The following is a 13,995-nucleotide window of genomic DNA, read 5'->3' on the forward strand; positions in this document are numbered from 1 at the left end:
AGGTGATGCTGTGCCTGGTGGGATTGGAAGGGAATCGTCCACTATGTCGCCAAGCAAAACGATTCTGATCTGTACTGTCAACTAATGCGATTGAAGCGATCGATTTAGGAAAAGAAGCAGGAATTGATCAACAGAAGGACAGACGTTGTCTTCCATCATGACTATGCCAGACCACACACATCTTTCACGACTCGGCAAAAATTGAGAAAGCTTAACTATGAAGATGCATCCACCATATATAGTCCCGACCTTGCACCGTCAAATTACCATTTGTTTCGGTCTTTGTAGAACTCTCTTAATGGAGTAAACTTGACTTAAAATAAAGCCTGCGAAAATCACTTATCTCGGTTTTTTGCCAAGAAATTTCAGAAGTTCTACACCGATGGAATAATGGCTCTACCCAAAAAATGGCAAAAGATCATCGATCAAAACGGCACATATTTGGTTTAACCCTTAAATGAATAGTGTTGCAAATTTGCAACATATTTATTTTTCCTCTTTGTCGAGATCAAAGGCACACCTAAAACGTGGAAAACGTGGAAAACCAAATTCTTCCTTAGAACGAAATATACAATCCAAAAGACACAAAGGCAATGCTCAACATATGCCTTAGATTTTTTTAAATATTTTTCTCATTTTCTGGGACTATCTATGAACCTAAAAAAAAAAAATAATTCAGTAATAAAAAAAAATTCATGCATTTAAGGGTTAATAAAAGGTTTGTAAACAACTTAAAAAATGTATTTCAATTAAGCTCTAATTTGTAAAAAGACTTTTCCCCTAACCCAGTGTGTATGTGCGCGCGCGCGCGCGTGTATGTGTGTGTGTGTAAAAAGTGATGCAAGGTGAGTTTCCGTATGACAGTTGTAAATATTTTTCAAATGTCAAGGTAATTGTCAGTGTTAAAGTGACTTTAGTAGTCCGCCTAAAGCTACGAGAAACAGCGACGCGAAGAAACACGGATTCCGCGGAGGAACGCGAGCCATAATTCGCAAGTGTCACAATCGCGCGCCAGTAAAAGATGTTTTTTTTCTATATGTTCGGTTTACTGCTTTCTTGTGTGCTCATTAGCTCAGTCAGAATAATTATTTCCTCGTTAACTATTACGAATTTTATTTATAATGGTATCTACCTTTTCTATCAATTGAATTCCTTCTATCTACACATGAGCGGATGTATGAAACATATCGTACACCCTGTATATATGATGTTTTTCATTTGTTACAATATTAATAAAACTGTCTATACCTCGATAACTGAGTCGATTTGACTTATAATGCAACTAAACTTTTTTATTTATAATTACTTCTAGAATATATTTCAGAAGCTTGTCAATTTCCTCGCAAGAACATTCTGTATAAAACAGACACAAATTGCTTTCCAAGCAAAAATTTTTCATATCATGTACACTGCCACGGTAATATAATGCATTGGTTAGATTTCCGTTTTGCATTAATGGTTTGCTAATGACTCACGTTTGAATAATAAGTTTTGCCTTCTTAACTGAACTAAACTGCGCTTCCTTTCTTAGAGTGAAATAATACATAATCGAACATGAAGGGGAAAGAATAAAACATTAGAGTGAAGGGGAAGTGAAGGGAAAAGAAACAACGTTACAGTGCATATAAAAGGAACAGGCCAAAGGGCTTCTCGAGATATATACCTAATTCGAGACGTGTACTGTAAGTGGCACAACCGAGTTTCCTGAGCGCTCCGATGCTCTCGATGACAGTCTTACCAGTCTTCGTAGCGAATCCTAAATAATTGTAAGAGCCCAAGTTTATACATTCCGTTTCAGTTCCAGTAAATCTGTCAGAAATAAAAATTTGAAACTTGAATTCTACCGACATGCGGGGCATTGTTATTGTATGCGATTGAACTTACTGAAACGTCCATCCGTAATCGTGACTGACGCGATCCTTCAATGTAACCATTGCCCCGGGAACGGAGCATATTGGCCTGTTCCAGCAATCTCTAACTCTCCTATAAACGTATCTAAAATAAAACTTCTCGAAATCTTCGTAGAGCGGAGCGTATCCCTAAAAAATGTACACATACATACACATTTAATATAGGAATATACTCAAATGTTACACTTGGCTCACAAGGAACATTCGGCAACATGTAAATTCAAAAAAATTTGAAACTGTGTGGAATTATAGAGCAGGCAAACCTAATAACTAAACAATTTTTAGTGAGTGCTCAAAATTAGTTTTAGGAGTAAAAACAACCCCTTGAAGGAAAACCGGTACTTAGATTTATAAGCGAATATTATCTAAATTATTAGAAATATAAAAAAATATTTTAAACAAAAGTTTCATAGTTTCGATATTATTTTATGATGACATACTAAAATTTTTCGAAAATTTTATATTTTTCGAAATATCTCACCACACACTTTTTTAATACCTGAGATTTATTTTGCAGTGAAATTAAAGATTACTTTATACCGAATCAACTTTATATAATAAACTAATATTTCAAAAACTTATTTTTAAAAAATAAATTGAAAACATATAAATACATACACACACACACACACACATATATGTACATGCTATATCCGTATCAGTCTTATACCTTCACTATTTAACGATGGTGTTTCTTTTTTTCTCCTTCTTTCTTCTTCATAACTTCTTGTAATAGATAGGGATATGGACAGATTTATTTATAAGATCATAATCGGAAAAATAACTTTTAATAATTATATATTTTATGTATATAATATTACAATAGAAATAGTAATAGAAAAACATGTCTCTTGTCCCCATAAGTTGTCGATTAGATAGAATATAGCTAATTACAGCATTAAAATAAATAGTTGCACTAACATATAAATACCTGACAACTTATGAAAATAAATACATTAATCGGCATATAATAAAGTGCTAAACTATTACGCAGAGCTTGTCTGATTTATTATTACCCTTAATATGTGTAATTTCTAAATAATTTGTATGTAATTTATTAGTATCATTTTTATATAAAATTTTCCTATATTTGCAAGAGTATTCAAGAGTCTAATATCTAGTGACGTAAAAAGTGCCAGCGGTATGTCAATTTTGAAGCTTCATATTTTGGGAATGACTTGAGCAAAAGACAAAAGTAGGTATTTTGAAAACGTCTCGACAAAAGCTACAAGAATGTGTAATAAAAAATGGGAAGTTCCATTAAAAAAAACATTGATCACATTGACCTGGTCTTGAGAAGGTTATTAAAGATCAAGTTGATATTTTCATCATGTGGCCTTTCTCAAACCATGCAACTTTCGTCTGAAACATTTTTGCGTATCTTCTATATTTTTCGAGATTTTTGTCTGGGGCATTTAAAATGGGACACCCTGTATATATATTTTCAATTTATTTTTTAAAATAAGTTTTTTAAATCTAACTCTATTATGTATGGTTGAATTCAATATAAAATAATCTTTAATTTCGTAAAATAAATCTCAGGGATTATAAAAAAAGTGTGAGCGGTGGGGGTATTTCGAAAAATATAAAATTTTCGAAAAATCTCAGAATGTCATCATAAAATAATATCGAACCTATAAAACTTTCATCTAAAATATTTTTTTATATTTCTAATAGTTTAGATAATATTTGCTTATAAATTTAAATACTGATTTTCCTTCAAGGGACTGTTTTTACCGATTCCGGGCACCAATGAAAAATTCTTTAGTTATTAGGCTTGTCTGCTGTATAATTCCGTAAAGTTTCAGAGTTGTTTAAATTTACGCGTTGCTGAATGTCCGTTGTCAGTTGCGAGTATGCTATAACGTTTAATCGATTGTAAATTATTATCGCCGTACCTCTCTGTCCTTCTCACGCGCAACTTTCGGAACAAAGAATAACTGATTAATAAATCCCAGGAACATAAGGATGTAAAAACCAAGGTGTGTCAAGGCTGCTGTGATGAACGAAACTTTTTCAGCGGATTCCTTTGATCGTGGTTTTGCCATTCCATACTTCTTTTGCAATTTCGTCTCTGTTGGGTTGTGAAGAAACTGTAATACATAAATTTGCTTGCTATATGCCATAGTTCGCGGAAATATCAATTCACATATATTGTATAAAAATAATATGAAATAACATTAAAAATTAAATTTGTTCGCGATTTCGTTATTCCATAATTTTTGCAATTTTGTCTCTGTTGAACTGCGAGAAAATTGCAATAAATTTGCCTACTGCTTATGATGGTCCGCGAGAACATCAATTGTTGTATGTTATATAAGAATAACGCAAAATAAATCGAAAATTGCATTCGATTGCGATTTTGCTATTCTATTTTTTGCTATTTTGTTATTTTATTTCTGTCGAACCGCGGTAAAAACCGTAATAAATTTATCTATTGCTTATTATGACCCAATTTGGTATCCCTCCACGTTTCTTCATGATCGCTATCCTAACTAGATTGATCAGGACGTTCCTATTAAATGGTCAGCTAGTCCCGACCTTACACCACTGGATTTTTTCCTTTAGAAACACATGAAAGATCTAGTCTACCAGAATGAGATCCATCCGATTCAGAACAACTATGGCAACTGACAGTTAATGCTACCGATGTTATCCAAACTCCAAACATTTTTCAAAAAGTTCGAAAAATGTATTAATTCGTGCTAGAAAGTATGCCGAAGTCAACGAAGAAATTTTTGACCACCTTTTGTAAAGTTTTAAACAAAATAAAGAACATTAAACAACATTTACTTCAATTCATATTTTCTTATGAAAGCAATTTCAATACTCCCTAACTCCGAAATTGTTCAGATCAGGACATATGTTTACCAGATATTTTCGATTTGTTTTCATGTCTAAAGCCGCTGTATTAGTTTTGGCACTGAGTTCAGGGATCTTGTGTATTACGATGTAGACTATGGGTGAGTGTAAATACACGTAATAATATATTTACATACATTTCTACATCGTTTATCACCCAACGCAATACATTGATAAAAGTGAGTAGCATTAGTACGAAGGTTTGATAAGTAACTTGGTTCGTATACTAATGGAGGACGACAGTAACATCTGTATATGTGATCATAAAGTATCCTTCCTATGGGTGAATATTCTACGGTCACAAGTCATTCTGATAGTAATTTGTTGTTTGACAGTTGTTTAGACAGAAGTGTTTGGAGTGACAGTGAAAAATGGATAAAATTGGAATTCGTGGTGTGATTCAATTCTTCCTTCTGGAAGAGAAAACAGCAGAGGAAATTCATGAAAGGATTTCCTCTACATTGGGTGACTCATGTTCTTCCTATGAAACTGTTCGACTTTGGGTAAATGAATTCAAGCGTGGCAGGACAAACATCACAATTGGCCGAATTAAAGTGAGCAGTCGATCAGAAACGGCCCGGCGAATTGGCGAACAGAAAGGGCGTTCTACTAGGACAATGCTAGACCACACGATGACCCGGCAAAAGTTATTGCGGCTTGGGTGGGATGTTTTGGTGCAGCCACCGTATAGCCCGGACCTTGTACCTTCAGACTATCACTTGTGCCGGGCGTTACAGAACAATTTGAATAACAAAACCTTTAGTTCCCTGAACATCCTTAAAAACCACTTGGGTGAATTCTTTGCCCAAAAATCTCAGGACTTCTATGAAAGAGGGATAATGAAGCTCGTGAAAAGATGGCAGAGAGTCATTGAACAGAATGGAACATATTTAGTTGATTAAAATCGCTTTTGTTGCTAAATATTTTGCGTTTGAAATTTACTCGATTTTCGCTGCGGAATTAAGCATAGACCCAATATAATGAACGAAGAAATCGGTTTTTATTAAGAAAAACTATATGGTTCTATTAAAAAAAAAATGAAGTTGACCTTGAAATGATCTTGAATTGATTATACAACGAAGTTAAGGTCACCATTTTACGTTCTGTTCCAAATCTTACAACTTTTAACTGGAACATTTTCCCATATTTTTCATACTTTTTGAAATATTTGCTTTAAGATTAAAATGAATCACCCTTATATAGTTATATATATAATTATATATATTTTGTATATATTTAAATATTTTTACTTTATTATTATATTAGGTTTATGTATAAGTTTCTGGGGTTTTCTTAGCGATTTTATTTATGTATATTAAACAACACATGCATATTTAATCAAAGTATTTTTTTTCGCTTGCTACAATTTTAGACTATTTTTCAGGTAACAAATGGATTCTTCGACTGATAAATAACAGGATTCTTCGACTGATAAATAACATTTCGATACAATAAATTCATCGACCTATTTTCGCACTTCAACTTTATTTCTAAATCGCATACCAGAGAGATGGTTCGGCATTGACTGAAATACATCAAAATTAGAAAGAAAAATCTGGGCTATACGCCGGATGTGGTAAACGTCCTATTCAAATTCTAGTAAGCAAAACATAGCCAAGCATTATCGTAGAATAAGATGACTTTTCGATTTCTTTTCCTTGTCCACATTCTTTTTTTTTGAATTTCTTCGTTCATCCGGTATAATTGGCAATTGTAGCGCTGTGCAGTAATCATTTCACCAGTTTTGAGCAGCTCATAATAGAGCAGGCCCTTCTGGTCTTACCAAATACAGAAGAGAATCTTATGCCCATGAATCTTGCGCTTTGATGTCAAAATAAAAGGTTGTCCTGATCTAACTCCTCCTTTTTGCGTTCAGGGGCTTATAGGTTTCGCAAATAATTCTGCTTGTTTCAACGCCACTTTATCCGCGATGAAAAAAATGCAACATATAGATGCTAGATATATACCTTTTCGACCTCTATTTTCAATTAAATTAAAAATATGTTTAAGTAAACAAATATATATTGTCATATGTAAATTCGAATGCAGATTAATTAACAATATTAACATAAAACATAAATTAGTTGAAAAAATTAAGCATCTAGAATTTCAATGTATTTAAATATGACTTTAGGAACTTATGCACAGACCTAATAGTTTATTTGTATGTGAGAGAGAGAGAGAGAGAGAGAGAGTGTGTGTGTGTGTGTGTGTAATAGCAATTAAAAATGGCGCGCGATGACGTGCGCGCGTTTTTAATCTTAAATCACAAAACATTCAAAGCGGCTTAAAATACGTCATATCAGTATAACATGAGAAGCAAAATACCCGTATCAAATAAATCGCTATACAAGACAAGGAAATATTAATTATCTTTTTTGTTGTCATCATATTAGAATTTTAGGAATTTAAGGAATTTAAGAACTGTAGGATTATAATATCCATCTTAATATTCCGATAAATTGTTATAAGTTCGACGGTAACAGCAATCGAGCTTATCATCGATTTATCGTCGCTGTTGCTGATAGCGATTTCCGTGAACGAATGAAATATCCGCTGTTCGGAGAATTTTACTGTACTGCTTTGAGAACGCGGATTAATACGAGTTGAAACCTCGAAGATCATGTATTAAGAGAAGAATATTAACTCTTTGCACTCGAGGGCTCCGGAGCGGAGCCATTTAAAATTTGTCTTCAAACTCTTCAAACTCAAATGCAAATTAGCAAGAGCGGAATATCCTATACACAATAGTTTTTATGATTTGTCTTTGTCCTTATGTTATGAACCGAAAATTATTTGCATTGTCTCCATAGCGGAACCCTCGAGTTTGAAGACAAATTTTAAGTGGCTCCGCTCCGGAGCCCTCGAGTGCGAAGGGTTAATACGCGCGCAGAGAAATATTAATTGTAAGCGCACCGTTCGTTTTGTTTAAAGCACATTGCATTCTCTGCATACTCCAAGGATAGTTGGTCCTTTAGGGACCAGCGTCTTCAACATGTAAACACGCATTGATGATTGCGTTTCAATATTTACCTGTGCCAGTGGTGAAAATGTATAGTATATGTAACATAAACCATAGATTTTCAGTGCTGGCAGTGAATTTTAGAACACAGCCGATACTTGCTCTTGATGAGTATACTTTAATTTATTAATTAAAACATTTTTTTACAAAATCAAAGATATGTTTGGCATGCCCATTCTCGAGACGTGACGATTTTCTAAATGAATATAGGGAGCTGCGGGATGTAGACAGAGTGAAGAATAATCTCGCACGCTCCTAATTCGTACACGCGGATATTGTAATGTAACAGTCCGTGTCACCATGTCACACTCACGAGTGAATGAAGAAGCTACGTTACAAGCGAGCGAATAAACGAACGGCAAGACGCGACGCATAACTAGGAAGAGACGCGAATGAGGAAACAAGGTGGTCTGTTCTTTTTAGCTGAACTGGCTGCACTAGAAGTTTCAAAAATTCCATAAATTTACGCACGTGAGAGTCTCGTATTTGAAGCACGTGAGAATCTCGTACGTATGTTTCATACGCTCTCTAATGTGCACATCAATTTCTTGAACCAGTGCAGCCACTTCGGCTAAAAGGAACAGACCAGAGGAGGGATTGCGGACTGCGCGCTGCACGTCCGTAATCGAAACGAGGCTCGCGCGCGCGCGAGTAACGACGCGAGTTCGCCGGCTCGTTGCGCGCATATACGTTACTTACATGCGTGTGAGTGTTACTCAGCGTGTAACCGTTCATCCTACCAGCGTCCTCGGCGTCCCGAGATGAGGTTAAACCGTTTCGCGATGACAACGTTGTTGTCGGATCCTTCTTTTCGATAATTGGCGCTTCCTCGCCGCGCGTCTCCGTAGCGCGTAGCCTCGTGGTCGCGGTCGCCATCGTTCATCGAGCCTGATAAAGCCGATTATCACACACAACACTATCCGGCACTGTGACGAACGACGATCCGCCGACCGAGAATGACTCCTCCTCGTCGTTGTACCGGACGACCACACTCGACTCGATCGCGCGAAACCACATACGAGACGGACGGACGGAGAGAGAGAACGAAGCACACGACGTGCCCACGTTTCTCGTAACACACTACCACCCCACCCCACCAGTGCCGCCGCCGCCGCGCGGGATACCGCTCGCACTACCTGCACCACCGTCGTATATACGTTGTGTCACAATTTAGCGCGTTGCCGACCGACGCCTGCGCCTGAGGTCGTCTCCCGACGCTCTTTTCCTACGCGCTCGCCCTGCGACTCCGATGCGGCGGCCGTGCAAGATCCTCTCCGCCACCACCTCCTCGTCGAGCGCCGCAACGCGCCGCGCGCTGATCTGTGTCGCGCTGCGTCGCGCAGCCTCCTTCCTCCTCCCTTCTGCTTCTCCTCCTCGATTCGGATTCTCCTGCTGAAAACAGGTCAGACATTTAACCGTCTCCTCTCCCATTGTCCCACCTCGAGCACTCGCGCGCGAATTCACCGTGTCGTCTTTTTTCCTGCGTTTGCGATAGGCCGCGGGATTTCATCCTATTTCCTACTCCGGCTACGCGATAAGGCTATCGATCGTGTGGATTTCGAAGTATCGGGACAATCGTCGTCGTTGTCGCGAATGAAAATGGCCGACTCCGAAAATGCAATAATTTTCAGCCATTTTAACGCGCGTGATGATCAGGCGGATCTTTCTTGTAACGGTACTTGATTCTATGGCTCTCGGAATAAAAGGAATGTGTCTGCTTGACGATCGGTCTAGGAGGAGGAGGAGGAAAAAAAAACTATTTTAGGAAAAATGTAGAAGAGAGCGAAGAACATAAACAAAACAAACCTATTACAGCTTCTGTTTCAACGCAATGTCAGGATATAAATAGCTACTGCGGTGCCGCGTACTGACATTTACTGTTGCTTCTCTTACTCAAAAAAGTACGAAGTGTATGTATGTGTGTGTATACATATACACACACGCGCTCTTTAGTACTATACATAAAAAAGAAATAATTAATAATCTAATAATTACATACTAAATGTATATACATGTATAATATAACATATTTTATATATATTAACATAATATATTGATATATATTAATATATAATATAATACACAACACATAAAATAAATGTAAAAAAATAATTATATAATACGGCAAATTGCTGAGATACCGTGTTTCCGATTATTTCGAATGTACAGAGTTATATCAATCTGCTGATGTAATCGTTTTATATAACTCGAAGTGAGCGATATTTATCAACGGTTTAAGATAACGATAAACGTAGTATATTGTATTTAATGTAGCGCGGAATAGGAAAGGCTCCGGAATAGTCGTTGTGACTGTCCGTGTTTAATGATGTCAGAAGCGAGAAAACGCATATCAAGATTTTTCACGTTATACTTTTAAATAAAAAGATATATCCACAAAATGACATTTATGATCAATTTAGCGAACTTGTAAAATTAGACGAACACTTTTCCTTTACTCAAACAATCAATAAGTAGGTGTAAAATTAACATTGACAAAATCATGAGAAAAGAGGTTAGAAAAGAAGGTTCCGTATCAAGTTAATTTTGTGACTATTTGAAAGTATAACGCAAAAAATCTTGGCATGTGTCTTCTGATGTCATTAAATGAGAATAGTCACTACTGTGTGACTGTTCTGGAGCCTTAATATCCCATGCATCGGGAATAGAGTGCGGTACAATCAATAAAACGACGACGCTTTGTATAAAAATAAGACGAACGTACGAGATAACATGTTTGTCCGGCGTAGCCTTCCCGAATGAGCTTATCAAGTATAAAACTTTTCATTTTCACTACGATTCTTCTATCCGCCTTCGTTTTCGTTCAAATCGTTATCTTCCGTTTCCAAAATCGGTTACATAAGGTGAAAGAAGAAGCGTGAATCACACCGATGTGCACACTGCGTCAAATAAGTCTTATCGTTTCTTAAATCGAGAGTTACACCATTTTTAGCCGTATATACATACGTATAAGATCGAAAGTTATATAAGTAACTCTAATTATAATGATAAGGCATGTACATAATGCAGTGTATATTTGTTTTTATCAGGTTCCACTGGTGATGTTAAGGCGCCTTCACTCTATCCTACTGAAATATATATATATATTTGTATAAAAATAAGACGAACGTGCTACTTCACTACTATACTATATTCACATTATATCCCAGTGTACTCCGTTTTAAATGACAACCTCCAATATCTGTTGAGCAACGCATTAAAAAAAAATATTTTATACAAAAGTCGGGGGGTTTGAAAGAATAGATTCACTGATCCTATCAGTTTCGGATTCGAATATCGGATTTCAAGTCTTATCAGAACCGACAAACTTCACGCCTATTCAAACGGAGCCACGTGTGTTCGTGTGGAGCTTAATGCGTACGTAAATCCGTCAATTCTCTGTGAAATGTAAAAATAACGAAGTGTGATTACATTCATTGACCGGTCGTGTCAATGGTGGATTTTCTAGCATGTGAGCACGTATTTGCGTCCAGGTACGCGAATTTGTCCGACGGTTGCGTCTCCTTTCTGCGTGCCGGTCGGCGGTGGGGGATAACAGCGAGCGTGCAATTGGTCCGCGTTGCGCTCGGCACACGGGAGAGGGTTGCCCCGTCGCGATGGGGAGCGCGGCTCGCGGTCGAACCCACCCGTCGATCGCGCACCGAATATCACCGAATACCGTGCGACTTCGCCCCGTAACCCGCGCGAGTGAGCCGAGCTTTCACCCGTTAGCCAGTCTCGTTCTTCTCCGAGTCCTTGAGCCCGAGTTTTGTTCCTCGCGTCGATCGGCCGACGGTGACGTTGACGACGACTTAGCACGTGAGAGGCGATTTCGCGCCGACCCCGGCGCGCATCCCCGGAGGCAACCGACGGGAGAGAGAGAGGAGGCCATAGCTCGCGAAAGACGCGACGGTGGTAACGAGCAGCAGCAGTAGCGGAAGTCGCCGCCAGTGAGTTAGGATAACAAGGACGTCGGATGTGCCTCACTGAAGAGCCGCCGGTAGCAACGACAACAACGGCAGCAGGTGGGAGTAGCGCTCTTCGTAATACCCGGCTTTGATGAGAGTAGGGAGCAGCTCGCGCAACATATCGCGCAACGTCGTGCAAAAGGATCGAACGCCGTCAGCCAGCCAGCAGCTCGCTCGGTGTGAGTCATCGTCGTTAGCCGTAAATCCCCGCCAACGACTGAGCGATTCGCGGTCCTCCCGTGGCGACCGAGGATGGATTCGCGGCTGCAGGACACGCCTAATGACGTGCTCCTCAAGAGGGATCACGACTCCGTCGACGACTTCGAGCATCTCAGCCACGACTCACCGGACGATCGTCCGGAGCAGCAACAACCGCCGCCACGACTGATCGACCCGCCACGTGTCGACGACCTGCTGCATATCGGCGACTCCTTCCAGGCATCGGACAACGTGCTACCGAGTGCGCTCCTCGTCGACGGCGACGTCGACGCGAAACCCGTGCCTGCGACACCGCCGCCTTCCGCAGACTTTGAGAAGTGCGAGGCTATGGCGCAGTCGTCGGACCCGTTCCAGCGACCATTAGACCCGGTCGATCCTAAACTGGCTACGATGGCGTTCGTCGAGAGCGAACGGGCCTATCAGCCTCACGACGAGCGCTCCGGCAACGAGGAGATACTGCCGGAGTCGCCGCCGGCACCGCTCTTACCGACTTCGTCCACGGCTGACGACCTCCTGTCGTCGGACACGAAAGCCGCCGATGTGGATAACAAGGCCGACACCGGAGCCGGCTCTGAGGAACGCAGCACCGATGCGGCGATCGCCCTCACCGAGCAAGGCAAGCGGCACGAGACCGCTCCGTCGAGCGACGTGAAGGATCTCGACGAGGAGATCGCCGTCAAGTCGTCAGTCTTACCGGAAAGGTCGTCGATGCTCGATTTCCTTGGCAATGACACGCCGCCCAAGCCTGTTGACAAGGTCAAGAATATCATGGACGACGACTCGTGGAACCTGGTGGAGAAGGCAGACTTGAAGCAGCCGAAGGAGCTCGAGCCGCCGTCGAAGCCGTTGCCACTTTTGCCGAAAGAGACGGAGGAAGCTGGCAAGCATCACGACAAATACGAGATGTCCCATGACTTCCTGCTCGAGGAGACTGTCAAGCCGTCCGCGCCGCCACAACCGCGCTCCGTTAACTCGGAATCCGAGAGCGCGAAGCGACAAGAAACGCCTCCAAAGCCCAAGGAACCCGATCATCGTCCCTCTCGTCCGGTTGACAACAAGAAGAAGGAGGAAATCGAAATCGCGCCCAAGGAAATTTTCAGAGACATAGGACTCGGTGAGTGCTTCAATGCTTATTGTTGGAATTTTCGTAGACTTCGAGAGTGAACGTCCGTGTATCTCCTTAATATCTGATTGATATCCCGACCTCAGCGAGTGGATATCACCCAGCTGAGAAAAAATGGCGAAAAATTCTCGTGTGGTTAATGCGATTGTTGTTGCTGTCAGTCACCTTGTCTTCTTTGTGTTCATTTGCTTCTCGGGAGTATTTGAACCGAACGGTAAGATTTCCATCTCTACTGCGAGAATTAAAACGTTGAAAACGCGAAGAAATTGTGCACGAAGAGCAAAATAATTCAGAGGGACAGCAAATTATATGTTCTATCGTAGCGAATAAATAAATATACAGATTGTTTCTTAAATACCGTTCGATAATTTACGAGTTGACCTTTTGAGATATTATATTTCATAGATTATAAAATGACCTAAAAAATCAATTCCTAAAATATTAGACGATACTTAAGAAACATTTTGCATCTTCATATATTTGCTATATATGACAGCATAAAATTTGCTGTCTTCCTAAATTATTTTTCTCCGTATGTATTTCAGTTGGACGCATACGGAATATGAGATGAACTTTTTGATGAACTGACGATGTTACGAGTAATTAACACATTACGGGTCGCAAATTTGTTTTTTAACATTCTCCAAGACCGAGTGAAATTCGAAAGCAGATGAACAATTTTAAATGGGCTTTGATTTGCTGAAAAATATGCGCACGATCTATGATGTATTAACATCGATTCAGTCGTACATGGTGTGATATTGATCGTGGAACATCCACGCGCAATTCTGAAAATCCGACGAGACGAGAAGATAATGACGCCGTATATACCATATATACCGTGTAACATTCAGGCAGGATTCGACACAATTGATTAACACGCGATGCCTAACG

General features: G+C 39.6%; 2 protein-coding genes across 3 annotated transcripts in view; one reads left to right on the plus strand and one right to left on the minus strand.

The window, feature by feature from the left end:
• Positions 1-13,995, minus strand: part of LOC106741899 (serine palmitoyltransferase 2) — a 33,406-nt gene that overhangs the window by 8,976 nt on the left and 10,435 nt on the right. Inside the window, exons 2-5 of one of the 2 annotated variants that reach the window (XM_014614314.1) lie at positions 8,494-9,186; positions 3,809-4,003; positions 1,885-2,039; positions 1,664-1,809 (exon numbers count right to left, since the gene is read on the minus strand). In XM_014614314.1, the coding sequence (XP_014469800.1) occupies positions 1,664-1,809; positions 1,885-2,039; positions 3,809-4,003; positions 8,494-8,670 (673 nt within the window). In that variant the 5' untranslated portion in view covers positions 8,671-9,186. Of the gene's footprint in view, positions 1-1,663; positions 1,810-1,884; positions 2,040-3,808; positions 4,004-8,493; positions 9,681-13,995 lie in introns of those variants that run through there. The other variant, XM_014614313.1, reaches the window with a different exon arrangement.
• LOC106741879 (glycogen phosphorylase) overlaps positions 11,424-13,995 on the plus strand; it is an 88,508-nt gene continuing 85,936 nt past the window's right edge. Inside the window, exon 1 of the mRNA XM_014614280.1 lies at positions 11,424-13,092. Within this exon, the coding sequence (XP_014469766.1) occupies positions 12,012-13,092 (1,081 nt within the window). The 5' untranslated portion in view covers positions 11,424-12,011. The remainder of the gene's footprint in view (positions 13,093-13,995) is intronic.

This window comes from Dinoponera quadriceps, unplaced genomic scaffold, assembly GCF_001313825.1.
Source record: "Dinoponera quadriceps isolate SergipeBrazil2010 unplaced genomic scaffold, ASM131382v1 scaffold458, whole genome shotgun sequence".
In the NCBI taxonomy this organism is placed as follows: domain Eukaryota; kingdom Metazoa; phylum Arthropoda; class Insecta; order Hymenoptera; family Formicidae; genus Dinoponera; species Dinoponera quadriceps.